Raw genomic sequence first — 23,190 nt, 5'->3', positions numbered from 1 at the left:
ATGAATTAGAACAGAAGTATATAAAAGCAGCCTAAAGAGAAAAAATCACCCGCAAGCAGGCAAGGCAGGCCGGATCCTGAGTTATTGCATTGACATGCTTCATTAACACATCCAAAGTGAAGTGTATGTCTTTCCTATGGGCTGTTAGTCAGCTATGACAAGTCAGAAAAAAGGCAAGTCAGAGAGGGCATCTTTGTTAGCCCCTCCATAGACTGGTCTCTGGAGGGTCTCACTAGAAAATAAATGCAATAAACTGTCGATCTAACTTCATTAAATATTTTAATCTTCATGCCCTATGTTCTGATTCCAGTGACTAAATAACTTCATGATTAGGTTTCCAATTAGAAGTCTGTCTCTAGGGCAAAATTTTTCTCATTTTCCAACATGAATAACTTGGTTCCAGTATGTGTGATGGGACATAGCTGCACCTACCCACAAAAATCCCTTACATAGATAATGTAGGGGAAAATGAGATGGAAAATTCCTAGCTCTTGTATCACAGGGGCAAATAAAGGATGAGTCACCTCGATGTTGTTAGGCCATGACTATCAAAACCTGGAATGGGGCCATGAGGTACAAATGACAGGACTTGCTGATTAGAAAATGATTACTTTATATGGGGGCACCATCCTTATGGCAGAAAGTGAAGAGGAACTAGAGAGCCTCTTGATGAAAGTGAAAAAGGAGAGTGAAAAAGCTAGCTTAAAACTCAACCTTCAAAAACCTAAGATCATGGCATCCGGTTGCATCACTTCATGGAAAATAGATGAGCAAACAATTGAAACAGAAACAGACTTCATTTTCTTGGGTTCCAAAATCACTGCAGATGGTAACTATAGCCATGAAATTAAAAGACACTTGCTCCTTGGAAGAAAAGCTATGACCAACCTAGACAGCCTATTAAAGAGCAGAGACATTACTTTGCCAACAAAGGTTTGTCTAGTCAAAACTATGGTTTTTCCAGTGGTCATGTATGGATGTGAGAGTTGGACTATAAAGAAAGCTGAGTGCTGAAGAACTGATGCTTTTGAACTGTGGTACTGGAGAAGACTCTTGAGAGTCCCTTGGACTGCAAGGATATTAAACCGGTCAATCCTAAAGGAAATCAGTTCTGAATATTCATTGGAAGGACTGATGCTAAAGCTGAAACTCCAAAACTTTGGCCACCTGATGCGAAGAGCTGACTCATTTGAAAAGACCCTGATACTGGGAAAGATTGAAGGCAGGAGAAGAAGAGGACGACAGAGGATGAGATGGTTGGCTGGCATCATCAACTCAATGGATATGAGTTTGAGTAAGCTCTGGGAGTTGTTAATGGACAGGGAAGCCTGCAGTACTGCAGTCCATGGGTTCGCAAAGAATCAGACATGACTGAGCAACTGAACTGAACCTTATATGGTTATAGAGGTTGTTTTCTTCATTGCCATTATGCCTAAGGATAGAGAGACCTCCATTCTACCTCCACCCTGGGAGATATCTTACTCCATATTGGTTCCCAGACCATGAAGCGTGCCTCCTTAAGGAAATGGAAGGCAATGAGGGTGCTATTTCAAAAGTCACTCAAAAATCTAGTTGTTCACCAGAATTTGTACTTTTCTGAAATTAGATAAATTTTCACTGGTGGGACTGCCTGGGACTACACTTCCCAGCCTCCTTCGCATTTAGATGTAATTGCGTGACTCTTTGCCATCAAATGGAGTGCAAGCAGAAGTGACATGTGTCACTTCCAGACCAAAGCTTTTCAGAAAGCTCTTCAGCCTCCTCCATACCTCTTTCCCTTTAGCAGCATGGGTATCATTGATGATGAAACTCTAGAGAGCAAGAAAACCACAACACGGAGGACTCCTGCAACCCAAAATCCCTGCACGGAGGAGAGCTGATCACCGACTGTGAACAGCAGATACATACTACTTCAGGAATGAAAAATAATTATATATTTTATATTTGAGCTTTTGTATTTTGTTTTGTTATATTTTTAGTTAATTCTTATTGGAGTATAGTTGCTTTGCAAAGTTGTATTAGTTTCTGCTGTACAAAAAAGTGAATCTGGTATACATAGACATACATCCTCTCCTTTTTAGATTTTTTCCCATATATGTCATTACAGAATATTGAGTAGAGTTCCCTACAGCAATAGAGTAGGTCCTTATTAGCTATCTGTTTTAAATATAGTAGTGTGTGTATATCAAACCCAATCTCATATTTTATCCCTCCTCACTTCCCCCTTGGTAACCATAAGGTTTTTTTTTTTTCCCCGTATATCTGTGACTGTATTTACTTCTTATAAATAAGTTCATCTGAGCTTTTGAAAATGTGTAGGTTTATTTATTGTAGCAGCTAAATATTTATTGTAGCAAATAACTATTTATTTGTTTATGTGGTAAGCTAACATACCACATAAATATCCTCTTGCACTTTTTTGTCATATCGAGAATAAACTGCTAAAGGCAACCTTGAACTGAGAGCAAAGCTATCATTCTCTAATCCTCAAACCCAGATGAGGTCTTCTGATCTGGTCTAAGCAAACATGAGAATTGCATTCTCCATAGTCGATGAAGGATTTGGATTCCAGTTTTAGCATCAGTTGCTATGAGCTTGCTCAGTGGAGGTCTCTCTTAAGAGGTAAACCTTGGTGGCCTGGCACCCTCCAATCTTTGAGGCTGGAAGGCTGCAGGACTAGGTCTTGGACTATGAGAAATTATCCAATTGAAATGCCACCCCACAAGTGCTACTTCTCTCCTACACATAACCGGGAAGCACTTGCTTTCTTTGGCACTTTCTTCAGATTTTCACACCTTTAAAGTCGTGAAAGAGGATGGCCCAGCAGTCAAAAACCATAAAATAGCTTGGCCAACAAAGTGGGAAAATAATAAGCCAAATGCGCTGGAAGTAACCAAGCTGCTATCTCTTTACCCTCACTGCTGAAAGTTTTACCCAGAGACCAGAGGCATCAACATCACAGGGAAGCTTGTTAGAAAACCTGAATTTCAGTCCTCACCTCAGACTTCTGAATCTGAACTAGTGTATTAACAAGATCCAGGTGATGTGTAGGTTCATTAAGGCTTGAGAAGCCCAGCTTTAGCCTTCTGTCTCTTCTTCCACCTGCACTTCTTTTCCAAGATGAAGGACCTATGGGTATGCCCAGCTGTTTTTGTTCCCTGAGAAGCAGTCATTAGAGGCAGAAAAATGAGTCAGAAAATCTGACATCATGTGCCTTGGGGAGTAGCCTAGAAGCATGAGTTCGAAAGGTGAATTCCAGGGCCTTCCTTGGTGGTCCAGTGGCTAAGATTCCGTACTCCCAATGCAGGAGGCCTGGGTTCAATCCTTAGTCACGGAACTAGATCCCACATGCCATAACAGAGTTTGCATGCTGCAACAAATGTTGATGATCCCACATGCAGCAACTAAAACCCACCACAGCCAAATAAATAAATAAATATTTAACAATAACAACCAAAAAAGATGAATTCCCAAAACAGTTTCAAAGTCCTCCCTCCCCAGTTTGCCCCAAAGTCCCAGAAAGCCTGCCTGGCTTCTAAAAGGCACTTCTCTTTCCCTTTTCATCTCTCTCAACCTAACAGGCTGATCCAGGAAGTGAGTCACTCCAGGAAGCTCCACCTTCAGTCAGGTGAGCCAGTTCAACTTACCTTCCTTTGGTCACAAGAGGTGTTTAGGTCCTCTGTTCATGCAAGTGTGGCAATTTGCTGAATTTAAATCCCCAATTAAAGTATTAAAATAGCCCCCCCAAAAGCCCTTGAATTTCAGAATAAAATAAATTTTATTTGTAAAGTAGTCACCAAGAGAAATATTAAGATGAGTAAGCTCAGGAGATTTTACACAGATGGATATTCCTCCAATTCTTTTATTATCACCTCCTACTACAGACTCCAAAGACGGCAGATAAAGTGAAGGTGTAGACAAGCAACTACATTTACATCTAGAAGAGGCACAACTATAACAAGGGCATTATTTCACTACGAAACTCCTCTCGGTCTCACTTCGCAGTTTTCTTTCTTCCTTCTTTCTTTCCTTTATTTCTGATTTGAAAGTATATCCTCAAGCATTTAAGGAAATGAACATGTTCCAGGTAAAGAAATAAGATGACTGAAGATCTATTGCTTTTAAACTTCCAGATCTCCCAGAAACTTCAGTTTATCAAAATCTACAGCATTGGACTTCTTTCAAACTCATTCCATTCTCTGAAAGTCCCTGATTTGCTAAAGAATTAATAGACAAAAGTCATAATCTCCAGGATTCTCTCATCATTAAAATGAAATAGGCATCGGTGTCAATAGAAGCACTAACACCAGCATAATAGTTCAAAAAGTCTTCTTTTGAAACCTGAGAGGGATAAAGGGCAAGGGGAAAGAAGGAAATGGTGTCAAAACATGTGGGTCATTGTAGAGCAGTTTACATCTCCCTGAAATCTTTTCTATTGAGTTTGCTTTGCAACTGGCCATCAGTCAAGAACAGGCAAATCAGGCAGGGGAGCCTGGCTTGCCTTTCCCCTCTGACCCTGAAATGGGGCGTCTGCAAGGGCCTGCCTGCCCACTGGCCAGCTATAGTTCCCCCATGACCATCATTTCTTGCATTAAGATAGAAATCACAACCATCATTTCTTGCAATAAGATAAATATCTCTAGAGCAGTGCTATCCAATTCAGTAGCCAAATACAGTGTTTTAAATCAATTGAAATTAAACATAATGAAAAATTCAGTTTCTCAGTCACACTAGTCATCTGTGACTAGTGGCTGACATCTCAGAGAATACAATACAGGACACTGCCACCATCACAGAAAGTTCTATGGGACAGTGCTCCTCCAGAATTTACTTCGTATGCTCTTACTGGTGGTTGTTATTAATACTTTAAGGTAGAGAAATTTATAGCATAAAAGAACAGGTGAAAAACTTTTTAGTGAGGGGGAGGCTAGACCAAACACTTAGATAGGGATAAAACTAGAGAGTGGAGTACTTCCCAGGATCTTTGAGTACCCAGGAGTATATGATGCCTAGGGCTCAGTAACAGGTGCAGGGGACTAGCCACAGGGGAGCTGCTAAAGGCAAACTTGTCCAGCCTCTCAATTTGGTGAGGATATGTGTTAGTGTTTCATGCTTGGCCCTGAGCTTCCTATAACAGGCAATAGAGTTAAGAGCAAAGAAACACAGAGTAGTAACCAACCTCTAGGTTCTGTCTCTCTCCCCCACCCTTAACCTCCCCTGTTCCTTAATACCAGCCCAGAGAGTAATAATATTCCCCATAGTCTTAGAAGCATCCCTCAGAGGATGGGCATTCTGGGAACTTGCTTGGCCCATTAGGTGGCAGTAATCCAACCCTGCAGGAAATGGAATATTAACATCACATTTTCAAACTCTCATTCTTGGCTGTCAAAAAAAAAAAAATGGTGTTTATGGGTAACTGAGTTTTGTTCCTTTAAAAGCACAAGAGAGTACAATCTGAACAGGCCTCATCATTTTTAAAGAAATTTCATCACTGTAACTGAAACATCACTCAGGTAAATTTTTAAATACTTCAGAAGCACCATCAGGGAAGTAAACCTGAAGAAGCATGATACGTAACATGTTTGTTAGTAAAAAGAAATATATTCTGGAAATGCTTTAAAATGGAACTAGAAAAGCTGGATGAATTCTTTTAAGACTAGTTAATGCTTCAGACTTCCCCTAGTGGCTCAGAGGTAGAGAATCCACCTGTCAGTGAAGGAGAGGTGGGATCCATCCCTGGGTCGTGAAGATGCCCTAGAGGAGGAAACAGCAACCCGCTCCAGTACTCTTGCCTGGAAAATCCCATGGACAGAGGAATGTGGTGAGCTACAGTCCATGGGGTCACAAAAGAGTCAGATACAACTTAGCAACTAAAGAACAATAACAGTTAATGTTTCAAGCCTTAAAACTGCAGAAATCCTACTAGATCAGAATCAAGTTAACAGCAGGGCACAGTCAGATAATGTAACAAAATGACACGGTTGGTATTGTAAATTAGGCCATGTCTAACTTTGCAGCTCAAAAAGTCTCAATCTCTGGTTCCTAGAAATGAAATCCTAACTATTGCTATGAAAGAGAAGTTCTTGCTTTCAGTGTCTACCTAGCCTACCTCTAGAAGCATGCACAGTTTTTGAAACAGAATACTTAAAATTTTATATCATAAGTATCTTGGGAAATCTGCTTTATAAAACATTATTTTGGAGCATAATTCTATTCAATTTCTATTTAAAAATCCTACCTGGAGAGGATTTACATATAGGAACACCTCACTATCTTTAAATATCTAAAAACAAAATAATTTGTTTTCCAGTTATGCAATGAAAGCATTGTCAACAAACTGTTGACCTGGGATTGTTTTATATGCAGGAACTGTTTATGACTGGCATAAATAATTACATTTGCATGCAAATATTAATAGATATCACCAAGCACCTGCAAAGCACATATGAATATAGGTGGGCTCAGCCTTCACCATCTTCTTCAGATTACGGATTTGTCCCACTTGTTTTAGTATAGATGAAACAAAAGTAAACTGTCACTCAAACCCTATCTAAATGAGCTCAATTATTGGAGCCTGAATTAACGGTGATTCACTATATTCACTTTGTAGTTTCAGAGATAACCTGAAGCAAATGGATAGTGAATGATTTTGCTAAATGAGATTTTAGGCATGACTAAGTATGAAATTTGTAGAATGGTATTTTATTTCCCAGTGTTCTGGGAAACTAAAGGACCAATCTGGGTTTACCTGATGTAATGCCTGACATTTGATAATACCCTGCATTCACACAGCACTTTATCCCATCAAAGTGGAAGCACTCTGGCAGAACAGGCCACTTGGCATCTGTCATTTTGTCTCAACTGCAGGTCGTTGTCCTGCTCTAAGGCTCCCTCAGAGGACTGATGGCCTTCACCTCTGCATGGGGCCTGAGTGTTTCTAGGACATCAGCAACTCAGAACTCCCAAGTTTAAGATCAAGATGTTCCCAGAATCAATACCAGTCCCGGAGTGCAAGTGTTAAGACAAGCAAAGAAATAGGTACCCGGGACTTCCCTGGTGGTCAGGGGTTAAGACTCTGCACTCCACTGCGGGGAGCAGGGGTTCCATCATTGGTCAGGGAACTAAGATCCCGCATGCCGCCCTGTGTAGCTGAAAATTTTTTTAAATAAAACAATAATAATCAAGAAATAGGTACCCAAGTCTTTGATAACAGGATTACAAACTACAGGCTCAGATTTTGATTCAAATTTCAGGTGCTTGAGCTCTGAGTCACAATTCAGTTCAGTCACTCAGTCATATCTGACTCTTTGTGAACCCATGGACTGCAGCATGCCAGGCCTCCCTGTCCATCAGCAACTCCTGGAGTTTACTCAAACTCATGTCCATTGAGTCGGTGATGCCATCCAACTATCTCATCCTCTGTTGTTCCCTTCTCCTCCCACCTTCAATCTTTCCCAGCATCAGGATCTTTTCCAATGAGTCAGTTCTTCACATCAGATGGCCAAAGTATTGGAGTTTCAGCTTTAGCATCAGTCCTTCCAATGAATATTTAGGACTGATTTCCTTTAGGATGGACTGGTTGGATCTCCCTGCAGTCCAAGGGACTCTCAAGAGTCTTCCCCAATACCACAGTTCAAAAGCATCAGTTCTTCGGTGCTTGTAAATTTACTATGAGCAGAGTGAAATTGGAGATGAATGGCGGTTGCCTCACCAGCATAACATAAAGCTGGGTGCAATCCTTTCTGCATCTGAGCCGCTTACCTCCAGTCCACTGTCGGGAACAAAGACAGAGCCGGAGACCCGTGGTGCTCATGGGACCTTGGGTGAAACAGAAAATTCATCTACAGAGTTCAATGGCTGCTAGGACCTTTATGATACTCTAGAGCAAGAATGAATGAATTCCATTCATGAAGAAGAGGGAGAAGATTCAGAACAAAAGAAGACAGGTCATTATGTTTGGAGATGTCCTCTCCCTGGTTCGGTATACTTTTCTGGTGGAGGCGAGGTCCAACCTCAGCTGCTGGTTGATTGTTCACATTTTTCAGGGAGGGGTTCTCTCCTGAGGAGCACCTTCCACTCTGTTTTATGAGGGAAAATACTGGCTCTGGCGAAGCAGGTGTGAGAATGAAACAAGAAGATGGTGCTATTCTCAGAGAGGAAGAGCTGTTTCACCACAACCCCTCACCGCACCAACTGAGACAACAAGAAGGTCCCTTCTCACACAGCTCTGTTCTCAAAACCCCCGGCGATCATGTGTTTATGTGTCTGTCAACAGATTTCACCCATCATCTGCTTTGGAACACATAATTTTAGGAGATTTATCTATTGTGTTTTTATTATAACAAATAACTAGCTATCTCTATCAAGGTTTATGTCATTTTCATATAAGCAACTTGGAGAAGTAGACTATGCTTAGAAATACAACTTTCAAAGGATCAATTACATGAAAATAACATTATACGACAGTCTATCAAACCCTCGGCATGTTTGTTTCCCTTCAGTTGTAGGCATTTCTAACATTTAAAACTTGGCTATGTCTTTGAACCAAGCTCTTCATTTAAGAGAACAGGCTATAATTTCCATGAAAGCAAGTTTGCTGACTAATCTAAAAAACTGGAAGCTGTGAAGTTGTTTATTCTGTGCCCCAAAGAGATACCCATAAATCCAACAAGAGATAGTCTTTAGAGCATGTTAGTAGAATTACATGAAGAAAGAGTAGAAAGACACCCACACACCATCCAAGAACACATTTGGTTAATTTAATTTCCACTTGATTAAACATCAGCTGAAAAAATTGCATCTGTAAGAAGCCTGATGTGGGTGGAAGCATCCATCACCTGTCGGTACTCTCCTGGTTCAATGAGGCAATCCACACCCACTAAGAGAAGTGAAAGCCCAGTGACCTGCCTCCAAGAATAGAGGGGTATTTTCCTTGATTGTCTATATCCATCAGAGTTACAATGGAATCTCCAATATACCACTGTGTGAAGGGTCCCAACTGCCCTGCTTCAGAAGCTAGACAAGACAGAAAGGAGAATTTCAGTGCCCGCTTTTCCCTTCCTCTCTGATTTCTTAAAGACTGTGTGCAGTTAGACTGGTGTGAGAGCCAGTAGTTTTATTTGCATTTATTCTAGCACATTGCTTCCAGTTCCAGTTCAGTCACTCAGTCGTGTCTGACTCTTTGCAACCCCATGAACCGCAGCACACCAGGCCTCCCTGTCCATCATCAACTGCCAGAGTCTACCCAGACCCGTGTCCATTGAGTCGGTGATGTCATCCAACCATCTCATCCTCTGTCGTCCCCTTCTCCTCCTGTCCTCAATCTTTCCCAGCATCAGTGTCTTTTCAAATAAGTTAGCTCTTTGCATCAGGTGGCCAAAGTATTAGAGTTTCAGCTTCAACATCAGTCCTTCCAATGAACACCCAGGACTGATCTTATACCACCCCTTAAAAAAGCTCCAATACTTTGGCCACCTAATGCAAACAGCACAGTCATTGAAAAAGACCTGATGCTGGGAAAGATTGAAAGCAAAAGAAGAAGAGGGTAGCAGAGGATGAGATGGTTGGATAGTATCACTGACTCAATGGACATGAATCTGAGCAAACTCTGGGAGACAGTGAAGGACAAGGAAGCCTGGCGTGCTGCAGTCCATGGAATCACAAAGAGTCAGACACGACTTAATGACTGAACAACAACAAAAAATTGCTTATCCCCACAACCTAGAAAAGAACATGGTACGTGGCAGTGGCTCAAAAAATATTTTTTGATGGGATATCTCTTCACCCTAAAACCATGATGCATGCAGCCTACTTGGAGGGGGCCCAGCAAGCAGAGACATTACTTTGCCAACAAAGGTTCGTCTAGTCAAGGCTATGGTTTTTCCTGTGGTCACGTATGGATGTGAGAGTTGGACTGTGAAGAAGGCTGAGCACCGAAGGATTGATGCTTTCGAACTGTGGTGTTGGAGAAGACTCTTGAGAGTCCCTTGGACTGCAAGGAGATCCAACCAGTCCATTCTGAAGGAGATCAGCCCTGGGTGTTCTTTGGAAGGAATGATGCTAAAGCTGAAACTCCAGTACTTTGGCCACCTCATGTGAAGAGTTGACTCATTGGAAAAGACTCTGATGCTGGGAGGGATTGGGGGCAGGAGGAGAAGGGGACGACAGAGGATGAGATGGCTGGATGGCATCACTGACTCGATGGACGTGAGTCTGAGTGAACTCTGGGAGTTGGTGATGGACAGGGAGGCCTGGCGTGCTGCAATTCATGGGGTCGCAAAGAGTCAGACACGACTGACTGATCTGATCTGATCTGATCTGATTACTGTATGAAATGTGACTCTGTACTTGGCCACCAAACCACAAAAGAACCATACCATACATTGTCCCCCAGAGCACCATCTGGGCCTGGGAAGAAATCCTATCAAGGTTGACATGACTTTGGAAATCAGCCCCATTGACTGGCTGGAGGAGATCTGCCTCAGTCCATAATTCTACTTGTGCATCATGGGTTTCTCATTTGCCCTCTAACTGGAATTCAGTCAGGATGCCCTGCAGCTCTTGACAGCGGCTGAGTCAGGGGCTTCTCTGGCCTGGCCTGGGTTTGTTTGCCTTGGGAGGGATTAGAGGCCCAGATTCAGTGCAGATACTGGCGGCCTGTTCTCAGCAATCCTGATTCTCAGAATGTTTTCATACATTGTTCCTGCTTCATGAAAAGCTGCCAATTTCACCCTCTTCTCTTAGGCTTGCTTGTCTAATATCATATCTAGGGTCTAGGCCCAACCTGTCCAGGTCCAGGTAAAGTGCTCTGAAGTGTTCTTCTGGAGACCCTTTTTGTCTTTTATCTTCTGACCCAAGTGGTCAGTTTATATTTGCTTTTAATTGCAAAGGGAGTAATATTTTAACTGTATAAGTTAACTAAAAAGAAGATATATACTGAAAAATATTAGCAAATGATTTTTAATGATTCTTCTCTGTTCTTCCCACTGCTACCAGAAGGAATAGATTTAAATAATAAGTGATTTCTGGCCTAGTCACAGGTTAAGGCTGACAGCAGGAATGGAGTGACCCTGACCAACAGGCTATTAGATTTGTTTTCTGGAGGGTGGCGGGGTGGAGGGGAATGCGGATAGAATCCTCACTGTCAACCAGAACCGAACCTATTAGAAGGGAGGTAACTGAATGTGACCAGCTGCACTGTGAGGCATGGATTATCAGAAATCTGATAGCAGTGCCCTGCACCCCAATTAGACAGGAAGCAAAGTACTACTGGGGAAGACAAAGCTGATAGCTGCAACCTAGTCCTTCTAGAATCACATGTTTATTCTATGGCCCCAGTTAAGCAGAGGCATGAGTCATTCCCAGAATCAAAGACACAAATTATCTAGAGCAGCAGGCTTGAAACCAGTGTGCCCAGGTAACCGGGGACCCCTTCCTTAGTCACAATATGCAAGGCACAGGCTGCAGAAAACATGAATATTTTTCTGTCCATTTCTTCATAACTTCTTCTGGTTTTCTACATCATACCTACATGTTTCTTTATAATATTTGGTGCCTTTTGGACAACCACTGTCTACATAAGCATTGATAATAAGTCCAATAGAAAACCAGATTTGTGCAATTAATTTGCAAAAAAGCTAGCTTCCCATGATATAGAGTTGCTCTCACCCTCAAGAAAAAGGTCCTTTTTCCAGCCTTTCATCAGGGTAACTCAACAACAAAGAAGCGTGTCCTCTTTAACAACTGCTATAATTCTCACCCGGAAACTTTTGTTTTCACAATTTTTAAATCAATGTATATCCTGATCTCAAATTCCAAATTCACCAAGTAAACAAGTGAACTGATAAGAAAAATGGCAAGTGTGTTCTGACCCTAAATCCAGGGCCACTTGAATACATAAGCTCTTAAAGGGGACCAATACTCCAGTCTATGTCCCCAAACTGGGGGAGCAGTGCAGCCAGGGTCAGAATGACAAGAAGGACTGGGACTGTCTTCGAGTAACAAGGTCATCACCTCCAGCACCTGGTCTCTGTGTTTTGATCTCTGGCCCAGGAACAGAAAACAGGCAGAGAGAGCTGTAGTTTCAATATCTACTCTCCAGCAGCAGGCTCTGCCTTTGCTTAGAAGCCTCTCCTGAGGAGATGCTCACACATCAACAACATGAAGCCAGAGCTTAGACCTGAGAGCAGGAGACTCTGAGCCACGAAGTGTCAGGATGGAAACTCTGCTTTGGGGTGTGCCCATGGTCCTCGTCTATGCCTCACTCTGTCTTTTTGTGCTGGTGGGAACTTCAGCGTAATGGGCCCACAGCAGGGAGGGGAGAGAGGAACATTCCACCAGATCCCTGATATGATGTGCCCACTCACGGGGTGAGATGTCCCACATAAATCCTGAGAGCACAGCCCAGTAACAGAATTTAACCACAGGAACTGCCCTGACTCTACTGCTCAAGGAAAAGGTGTCTAGTCTCACATCAGCCTTTAAAATGACCCCAAAATGTCATTTTAAATCTATTGGCCAAACTGAGGCTTACTGAAACCACAAGCAGAGAAACTCAAGTTTTGAAACTTAAAACTTTGAAACTTGAAACTCTATGAAAATAGAGGCAAACGTGGAGTCTTCTTCTGATCCCCAGATTGGTACTGAGACTCATGAAGATTTACCATCAGTCTTAAAAATAGATAAATTCTTCAATCCAGAAATGGACCATCTAATGGGAGGTGGAAAAACACTCTGGGTGCCTGGATGGGATTATAATATTCAAAATTTTATTAATAGCCAAGGAAGAAATCTAATTTTTTTTAGCCTGGCTCTAGGAGACTTATGGACCTTATTTTAACTGATATATATTTTAGAACTAAGGAAACAGCCTCAGAGAAGTGACAGTTAAATACTTAATGCCTTTATTTCTTCTGTCCTAGAAAATGCAGTGTATGTAAACACCTAAGAAACCCTGGAATGAATATGAACTCAGTGCTGCTCCTGGTTTTGAGCTGATGTTTAATCATTTGGAGCCACATGGCAGCCGTTACAGTCCCCTGTTCCCAGGTCATACATTCAGAGCTTCCAGGCGGTTCGCATCATGACGATGAAATACACATCAGTGTCAATGGACGCGCTCACCCCAGCATAGTAGTTCATGAACTCCTCAGGGGTCACCTGCAGTGTAAAAGTCAGGGGAAAAAAATAACACAAAGCTTTGCTTCTCACCATTTCAGTTGAGGCACATCTCTAGAACCTGTAAATGGGAGGGAAATTTCAGTCAAGTAGACTTCTTAGTGACACCACTGAAGAATAGATCTAGAAAAAGAGAAAAATGAGGTTGAGAATGGCCATGAGGGAGTGGCCAACAAGAATAAAGGAAGAAAGTCTCGAAAATTTCCAAACCAACCTAAATGGAAAGTGAGATGCAGGTCTCGTCTTCCTATAAGAGCAGAAGCCCATCTGTCCAGGTAAGTGAGACTGAAACTCAGAATAAGAAACATGTGTTCTTTAACTGTAGTGAATACCGTCTTTCTGGGACATGTCAGAAATACCACCCTCATGTTCTTGTGTCAAGACAAGGCATGCTTTTTACCTTTAAAAATGGAGCTCCATCCTACAGAAAAGGAAAGAGATTTCTTGTTAAATACTCCTTGGCTTCATGCTTTTTTAAGATACATATGATTCATTTCAGACACAGAGTTAAGTTCTAAAAGATCCCCCCACTCCATCCCCACTTGGGTTCTCTCTCTTTCCATGCCTGTTTCAACTAATATGTTTACTTATGCTAAGATTTTACTTTCCTTTCCTTTAAGAGAGAAGAAATGCAGTTACCAATGTATTTTTAAATAGGTCCATGTGACAAGTGCGCTCTAATTCAACTGTATTAGCAGACACAATTAGTTGACTCAGGGAAATAATTGTTTTTTGGTTTGATCTCTATGACCCGTGAATTTAGCCCCAAGTACAGGCCAGCTTATACGGGAGGACACAGACACAGTAATAATGGTTGTCGGGGAAAGTTATCACTTTTCCAGTTAGCCCTCAAATTTCAGTGTCATGAGGGATTGAAAACACCACAAAAAGTGAAATCCATAAATAATTCAAAACCCCTTTCTAGTCCCTAACAGCAAACTCTTCTCTCCCCAAGTCTCGGGGAACATTCTTATCTCTTCCAAGTGTTAGGTAGTTAGAATAGGAAACAGGAGTCCAGAATGGTGGTGGCTAAAAGACAAGGAAGGGAAAAGCCCGCAAAAACAGAACAAAGGAAGGTCAAGGAAGGTCCGAGGACCTGAGTGAGGACCTCAGGTAGAAGAAACAGCACTCCTGGCTAGCCCAATTTACATAGGGCAGGCCCAGAGGGGAGGAAAAAAAAACAAAAAAAAAGGAGCCAAAGGACTCGCTCTCGCGCGTGCTGTCTCTTTCTCCCGCGCGCTGGCATGCTCCTCCACTCTCTTCTCTTTGCGTCTTTGGGTCCGCATGCCCTCATGCCTCGAGGATGGATTCTCCTGCTATCTTCTAAATAAAATAGAGCTGTAACAATGATTTGTCTAAGAGCTATAACACGGTTTGTCCAAGACCTGAGAGCTGCAATGCATCGAGGGCTTTAATGTCCATCACTCTAAATCTTTGTTGTGATGAGACAGAACCGAGGAGCATACACACTCGCCCGACACAAGAATCATGAGTTGACTGACCCACTTGCATTTTGTGCTGAAATTATAAGGGAACAGAGAAAAAAGTCATAGGATCCATCCTTGTCTCCTTCTCTTCTTCCCTTCTCTCTCTTCCTCCTGCCTCTCTGCTCCCACCCCACCCCATAAAAGAGTAAAAAGCAGTAGGAAGAAAGACGTTGAATGGAGCTAGTAACTGAGCTGTGCCTATCAATGCCTGGAAGTAGAAATAAAGAATACATGTACAAGAGCTTTTGTTAAAAATTATAGAGTACCATTAATGTGCTCCTTTCTTGAGTTTTTTTATTTCTGGCCTGCTTTGCATTCCCCAGTTCTCCAGCTTTCAGCTCCATCTGGAGTTCCTTTATAGCAACAGCTCTTTGTTCATTTAAAATGTGACTCAATTTAGAAAAGTCTCAATCATGCATCAGGTTTAAGAAATATTTTCATTACTCCCTGGAATATCCCTGGAAAGTCCTTGGCACATCTGGGCGATAATAAGTGCTCAATAAATACTATTTAGATTTATGATTATGCTAAGTGAAGTTTCTGTGCATAATATGTGCATGTGTGCATGCTAAGTCACTTCAGTCATGTCCAATTCTTTGTGACCCTGTAACTGTAGCCCACCAGGCTTCTCTTTCCATGGGATTCTCCAGGCAAGAATACCAGAGTGAGTAGATTGCCGTTTCCTCCTCCAGGGTGTGCATAATATATTTAGTCATTAAACCAGGCACTTCTGAATCTTTGAGAGGAAAGATCTCGAATACCAATGTGAATAAGAGTCATTTGGGACACTTGTTAAAACTATAAATCCTTGTGTTCCACCTGCCCCCCCCCCCTTAAAAACAATCAAATTCTGCAGTTCTTCAGGGCTGCCAGCAACCTGCATGAATAATTCATTCCCTGAATGATGAGCACTCAGAGAGCTGGGGGTTTATGCAGAGTCTGTGAAATTCAGGTGACATCAAATGCTATAACCGCTAAAAACCCCAATAACCCTTACTTTGAGTATTTGAGAACCTACTGTGGCTTGTGAAGATAAATGTCAGAAGAAACGGGGTGGGAACTTGAAATCAGCTGAATCACAACAACTGGCTATTCTGACTTGGGTTAGAGAAAAGGGCAGCTGAGGTTTCCCCTGGCAAAGGGGAGGAACCACCTGCAGAAGAGGGGTAGATACAGGCTGGGACCCTGCATCAAGATGGGCTAATTTGGGGAAATGACAGTTGACTATTTTTCCACTGCCATCTCAGAGATCAAAGGCCAGCCTCAGGGGAAGAAAACACAGTTCTGCTGTTTCTGTCCCCAAGCATCTGACTGCCCAACAGAATCTAGGCTCCTTTTAAAAATCTACTTCTGCAATCACTTCAGGCTAAAATGGAGGATATTTCTCTGCCCCTGGCAGGAAAATGTCAGCAGAAATGACATAAAGACCTCCCTCCCCTTGGTCATAGGGCTCACCATGAAGTTTCACAGAAAAAAAAAAAAAAAATGGGGAGGGAGGGGCGGGGAATTCCCTTTAGGACAGGAAGGCTTGTTTCCTCTCCCTATCTCCAGCATCTCCGCTTCCAGCCCACTGCCACATCAAGCCTTCCTGTGTGGCAAAAAGGTCAGGAGTCACTGTCCCCGGGGTCCTGCTGCCCCAGCCACACAGGGAAATCCCTTCCCCATCACCTTAAACCTTCAGGGCATTTCAGAGCAGAGCTGATCCTGGGTCAAAAATCCCATTTCTGGATGTTGATAAAAGACAGACAACATTCTGTCTTGGACTTCCCTGGTGGCTCAGATGGTAAAGAAAGAAAGAAAGATTAGTCACTTAATCATGTCCAACTGTTTGTGACCCCATGGACTGTAGCCTGCAAGGCTCCTCTTTCCATGGGATTCTTCAGGCAAGAATACTGGAGTGGAGTGGATTGCCATTCCCTACTCCAGCAGATGGCAAAGACTATGCCTGCAATGCAGAAAATCTGGATTCCAACCCTGGGTTGGGAAGATCCCCTGGAGAAGTGAATGGCACCAACTCTAATATTCTTGCCTGGAGAATCCCAAGGACAAAGGAGCCTAGTGGGTTACAGCCCATGGATTCGCAAAGAGTCAGACATGACGAATGGCTACCACTTCAGTTTTCTTTCATTCTGTCAGGGGAGTGTGTAATTTCCTCGGGTCTGTCTCGTCACAACAAAAATTTGAAGCAACAGACGTCAAAGCCTTCGGTGCATCACAGCTCCCGGACAGTGTTATAGCTCCATGTTACAGCTCAGTTTTATTTAGAAAATAAAGAAAAATATATCCTCAAGGTGTGAGAGCATGCCAACCCAAAAGACGCGAAGAGGAGAGAGAGAGAGAGTGCACGCACACATGCATGCGTGCAGGAGAGAGAGACCCTCGGCCCTTTGGCTCCTCTTTTTATATGTTTTTTTCCTCCCCTTGGGCCTGCCTTATGTAAATTGGGCTAGCCAGGAGCACTGTTTGTTCTACCTGAGGTCCTCACTCCGGTCCTCAGACCTTCCTTTGTTCTATTTTCGTGGGCTTTTCCCTTTCTTGTCTTTTACCCACTGCCATTCTGGACTCCTGTTTCCTATTCTAGCCACCTAACAATTCCATCTCAGTTTAAATACAGTTATGGAAACAGTATTCCTTATCCTACCAGGCAACATGTTTTGTCACTTGAAGACACGAGTTCTTGGAAATGGGTGGTTGCTTTTGTCCTTAAGTTCACTGGAGTTTAGAAATGTAAGTTCATCTCAAAGCCCACCAAAGATTAAATCAGAGTAAATTCTGTTATCTGGCTTTCCCTTAATTGATGCTTCCCTGAAATGACATTTTCATGTAGCGAAGTGTGATGACAAACAATGCTCAGGGGGATGTGTGAAAAGGCAGGCAGCATCCCGAGATGCCCTGTGAACCATGTTCCCCAAAATTGAATTATGGTCTCATTTTGAAGTTGGATATGTATTAGCATGAAGTTTGTTGAAATTAGGCTAGCTGTGTATGGCAAATATGGCAATCAAGAAACAGAACCTTTAACCAAAATGCCACAGTCTTCAGATGATGGATATTTAGCTGTATGTGGCTCCCCTACAAATATATGTGTGCACACACACACATTTTTACTACTTTTGTTCTAAGCTTTCTAGATAGTCACCAAGGAAACATTTTACTTTGATTTATTTTATATATATATATATATATATATATATATATATGGTATAAGTCTTTTTAAGGCTTGGGGCCCATTTCCCATTTATAATTACAGAAAGAAATTTCACTAGATTAAGCTCTTTCACTCACCACTCCATCTTTGTCATAGGGTGAGTCAAAGTTATCCAGAAATTTCCGGAACACTTGCTCCTCCGTCCATTCACCATTCTGGTACTTTGGATGGTGTTTTGCATTGTACACCTCTCGAAGGTCTTCAATTGTTATCACACCATCTCCAGTCTTGTCTAGCTTTCGAAAAGCTTGCATAATCACCTCTTTTCTGGCTCTGGACATTGGAGGCTAGAAACATTGGAAAAAAGCCACATACACAAGTCGATGAGCTTTCCTTGTATCATCTGCAGTGAAATATTTGATTCCTCTCAATGATGTGCAATTGCAATCATTTGTGTGCCTTTAAATGATGTGCATTGTGACTGCTCCAGAAAATCCCTAAGCCTGTATTGTCTCCTGCCCATCTCCTCCATGGTGTGCTATCAGCTTCCAAACACCAAGTCTTATGATAGCCAGTTCAAACCACGTGAAAGCCAAACCCAGTGGATACAGTGATTCATGGGACCACTTACTCTTAATGTGAGAAGAAACTCATTGAAGTCTATTGTTCCGTTTCCATCTTTATCGAACCTCCGGAAAAGCTCTTCTGCCTCCTCCTTTTCCATGACCACAGCATAATCATTTAACCCTTTCACAAATTCTTTGAAATCAAGGGTTCGGTTGTTATTGTCATCCATAATTCGAAACACTCTGAAGATAATATACACATATAAAAAGGAAGAAAAAAACACAAAGAACAAGATATAAGAATAAAAATTCAAGGAGAAAGCCACTCTCAAGGTTTTTTGAAGTAAAGACAAAAGTCTTAGGTTCTTCTCTGGTGAGCTTCTTCCCAGCCCCTCAGAAAAGAAGACAAATGTTTAAAAATATACTGTCTTCTCTAATTATATGACATTCTGAAAATGCCAGAACTGTAAACATGGTTAAAAAAAAAAAAAATGCAGGGAAGGGGAGACAGATTGGGGAAAGCCCAGAGATTCTGGGCAGTGATATTTCTCTGTATGACACTAGAGTGGAAGATACATGACGTGCATTTGCTAAAGCCCATAGAACCTCACAGCACTAAGAGTGAGCCGTAATGCATACATTTTAAAAAACTGTTTAGCACATCAGGGAATCCCAGGAAGGAATACAGATTGTGCTGAGAGAATTTAACTGTTTTATAAAAGTTTGAGACCATCTCACTGAAGGGGGATGGAAAGATGAAAGTGCTGACTTAAGTAACTCTGGAAATGAGTAGAGTTCCTAAGACTGAAGACAAAATGAGTTACACATAACCTCTGTACTCCAGTTGATAAAGATATTTCTCATGGAGATACAAGTTGACAATTTCCATGTTGCTATATGGGTACCCTGGATCCGAACAATTAAAGGGATGATGGGAGCTAAGCTTCTCACTGTTGGAGTGGGGATTTATAGATAAGCTAGGACAGGGGGCTAGAATGATCTGATCAATAAGGATTGAGTTGGAGATATCAGTAGGAACTCACGTTTAGCTTAATATAAACACAGATGAATACATATAAAATATTTACAGATATGTTTATAGAGAGAGGGGTTAGCCTATACACCTATATCTTCTTGTTCTGTCAGTTAAGAGAATCTAGAAGTAACACCTCAGTCAGAACAAAAACATCTAGAGTCTAGATCTTGGTTTAAAGTACAATTCTCCAATAAAAGGAAGTGAGCTTCTTGGAGAAATGTCTGATTCTAGAACTGGGGCAGAAAAATATGCAAGATAAGCTTGGAGCATCTTACACCAAAAAGTAAAGAAGTGCTCAAAGAATCTCTGCACTGATGGAAATACATCAAACGGATACAGAAGCCAGCCAAAAGACCTCCCAAGGCCAAAACAAACAATTTGAACAATAAAAATGTGTTGGGTTATAAACCAAAGTATAAAATACATATCCATGAGTTAATAATGGTTTAAATAAATGCTTGAATAAGTAGATAAATGTGGGAGAAAAGATAAATTTCTCTTGCTGAATTTCAAATAAATTATGTTCATACTCTGTCCTGAAGGAGGAAACTAGCTCCCCAGGCCCTAAGTGGGGCTCTACATAGGAACTTCCCTTTGAAGAGTCCAATATGGAGAGGCAGAGGGGAAAGCAAGTTTACAGAGGAGAAACCAGGCACTGTCTCAGCCAGGAGACCAAGATCAAGGCCAATGGTGATAAGCCATTCTGATAGTTGGAGAAGGAAATGGCAACCCACTCCAGTACTCTTGCCTGGGAAATCTCATGGAGAGGAGCCTGGAGGGCTACAGTCCATGGGGTCACAAAGAGTCAGACACAACTGAGAGACTAAACCACCATCAGCCTCATGTTGAAAGTACACATGCATCCTTGATTTGATGTGACGAGAATCTCATTTTACTTCTGTGGCCCCCAAAGAAACATAATCCCAGTCTAACAATAAGAAGAAAAGGGGCTAAGGGGCAGCCAACCCTTGATGAGAAATGTAGGGAAGGGCAAAACCAGTTAAGGGGAGGAGGCAGAGGGCACATTCATGCAGAAGGCCAAGGAGGAGACAGTGTCTTTTCACAGTAGACTAGTTCACGGTGGAAGGGCTGGTAGGGGCGTGGGGTGGAGGTGGCATAGATGGCAGGAGAGATGCAACTGAGGGGGGCAGGGAGTAGACGAGACAGTGGTTGTCACGAAGGGTCTACACTAAGGACAAGATTGTGGCCCCAGCACGAAGGTGGAGGATGGATTGATACAATGTTGAAAGGAAGTGGGCTGGTCTTCCCATTGGACCGTGACAGCCTGGCCACCAGGAACCATTTGCCCCCATCCTGAGCTTCTGACAGACCTGGGCTTGGTCCAAGAGCGGGGGACTGTTGAAAGTGACATTCCAGTGCTCAGTAACCTGTTGGAAATGAAACCTCATGGCCACCAGGTGGGAGGCTGGAGATCCCCAGCATGGCATTCTGTATGTCTCTAACACACAACTTCTCACACCAGGAAGACACCCGTCCTTGTGACTCTTGGTGTCCTGAGTTCTCCATGAACCCTGGAGAAGCCTTGCTCACCCATGAAAGCCCTGAGAGAGCACGATGCCCCACCCATGGCAGTCACTGGGTTTAGTCTTTGGAAATAGGTAACAGGACCCAGGACTCACCCTTAGGAGGCTTACAATCTCTTTCGACTCAGGTTTCCCAGGCCTGAGGACTAATCCCAGGATCAGAGGGTGGGGAACAGGAGCTGTTCTCCTGTGAAACTGAGGGAATCCCTGGGTGGCAGGTGATTCCTGTGTCCCTGGAAGTGATGGAGACACAAAATCTGCAACTGCCTCTAAATCCCTATTGCTCCCTCCCTATTCTAATTCACTACCCCTCTTTTGGGGGAACTTTCAAATTTTACTCATGCCAAATGATTGATCCTAAGCTCAGTGAATACTTTAATAGTACATCCACTGCTTTCTCTGGACATACAGAGTCATTTCTCAGCCTCTCCTGAACACTACTGAGAGCTTGAGGTCAGCAGAGGCAAACTGTTACATTTAGCATGGATAAACAAGGTCCTACTGTAGACCAAAGGGAACTGTATGCAAGTCTCCTGGGATAATTCAGCCCTTATTGTCACCGCTTTAGGGACTGTCTCTCTCATTACCCTACTTGCTGCTGTTCAGTCGCTCAGTCATGTCTGACTCTTTGCAACCCCGTGGACTGCAGCATGCCAGGCTCCTTTGTCCTTCACTGTCTCCCAGAGTTTGCTCAGACTCATGTCAGTTGAGTCAATGATGCCATACAACCATTTCATCCTCTGTCACCCACTTCTAGGTGTCTCTAATATCTGGGAGTGCTTCTCCCTTCACTTTGATTTGTCCCAGTAGCTGCATTTAAGAACCAAATATTGTCACAAGGGACCTCAGAGATCAATGCTTCCAAACTCTGCATTTTACAAAGGAGGAGCTGAGATCCAGGAGGAAGTGACTTGCCCGAGGGCCCATGGCTGGTCTCAGCCTCACTTGGCCACACTCTGCCTTTCTCCTTCATCTCCCTGCAGCCCACAGCCCAGGTCCTACCTGCCAAGCCCTTTGATGCCCGCTGAGCCCCTGGCCAGGCACTGCAGGCGAAGCCTCTCGATGGGGTCAGTGGCCACGGTGAGCTTCTTCTTGGCCTGGATCGCCATCTCTCGGTCGTGGCGTGCGGTCCCTGCCATCTGAGAGGGAATACACACTGGTCAGTGGGGCTCATGCCTCCCTGCATGCCTCTGGCTCAGTAGGGGGACCACAGCCTCGCTGAGAAGGACATTCACAGCACACTCTCCCACCCACTTCCTGAGAACCATCTCAAACATCCCAGAATTTCCAGATTTCAGCTGCAACAACCATGTCCTGGCACATTTATTACTGGCTTACTAGTCCTGAGAACATCAGATCCCTGCAGCCTGGACAACAGTTTTAAATATACAGCCACCCCTGTTGATGATACACTTTCACCTCTCAGAAGCTCTCTTCCCATCACACAAAAATAAATCTCATTTCTCCAAACACTTTTTGAGCCAGTCTTACCTGCTTTATTCTTTTATCTAGAATTTTCCATAGTCCCTTTGACTGCAGATTTAATATTCTCCTTTTTGGTCTAAAGATTAATTTTTGATGCTTCTATCTTCATGGAGATTTTCAGTTTTGGGCTTTGATGATTCCTACGAGTAATGAGTATGTTTTCCTGGGTTGACTGGGCTTCCCTGGTGGATCAGTGGTAAAGAACCTGCCTGCCAATGCAGGAGACATGGGATCAATCTCTGGATCAGGAAGATCCCCTGGAGAAGGGAATGACAACCCACTCCAGTATTTTAACCTGGGAAATTCCATGGACAGAGGAGCCTGGTGGGCTACAGTCTGTGGGTCACAAAGATTCGGACATGACTGAATGACTAAGTACACATGAATGCCTGGATTGACTGGTTAGTGTCCATTAACACCTAAGTAGTTTCTCAGGACAGAAAAAGGTAAATAGACTCTCTCTCTTGAAGAATAGCTGTATCTTTTTTCTACAGTTTGCCTTTTGTGTTTTAAACATTCAGAAACAGGAGAGAGGGTGGCTGTAAGGAAGCACTCCACTTTTCAAGGTCCATGAGCAACGTACTGACTGTACTGACCCTGCAGCCAGGCATTGAGAATCCTCACAACTGTGGAAAAGCCACGGAGCTGGAGCCTGGAGACCCAGGTTCTAAGCCTGACTGCAACCCACTCCTGGTGAGATTGGAGCAAATCTCAGGGCCTCCGATTCCTCCTCCTTTGTTAAATGAAA

At 42.9% G+C, this 23,190-nt stretch overlaps 1 protein-coding gene across 7 annotated transcripts in view; it reads right to left on the bottom strand.

Moving 5' to 3' along the window:
- Window positions 1-3,844: 3,844 nt before the first annotated feature.
- Window positions 3,845-23,190, bottom strand: part of CAPSL (calcyphosine like) — a 36,850-nt gene continuing 17,504 nt past the window's right edge. The window contains exons 2-6 of one of the 7 annotated variants that reach the window (XM_015459079.3): window positions 21,960-22,096; window positions 18,443-18,620; window positions 17,949-18,158; window positions 13,055-13,158; window positions 3,845-7,818 (exon numbers count right to left, since the gene is read on the bottom strand). In XM_015459079.3, coding sequence (XP_015314565.1) covers window positions 13,057-13,158; window positions 17,949-18,158; window positions 18,443-18,620; window positions 21,960-22,096 — 627 coding nt within the window. In that variant the 3' untranslated portion in view covers window positions 3,845-7,818; window positions 13,055-13,056. 7 annotated transcript variants of the gene reach the window in all.

This window comes from Bos taurus, chromosome 20, assembly GCF_002263795.3.
Source record: "Bos taurus isolate L1 Dominette 01449 registration number 42190680 breed Hereford chromosome 20, ARS-UCD2.0, whole genome shotgun sequence".
NCBI lineage: Eukaryota > Metazoa > Chordata > Mammalia > Artiodactyla > Bovidae > Bos > Bos taurus.
The sequence above is the reverse complement of the archived record's forward strand: the minus strand, read 5'-3'. Positions and strand labels throughout refer to the sequence as shown.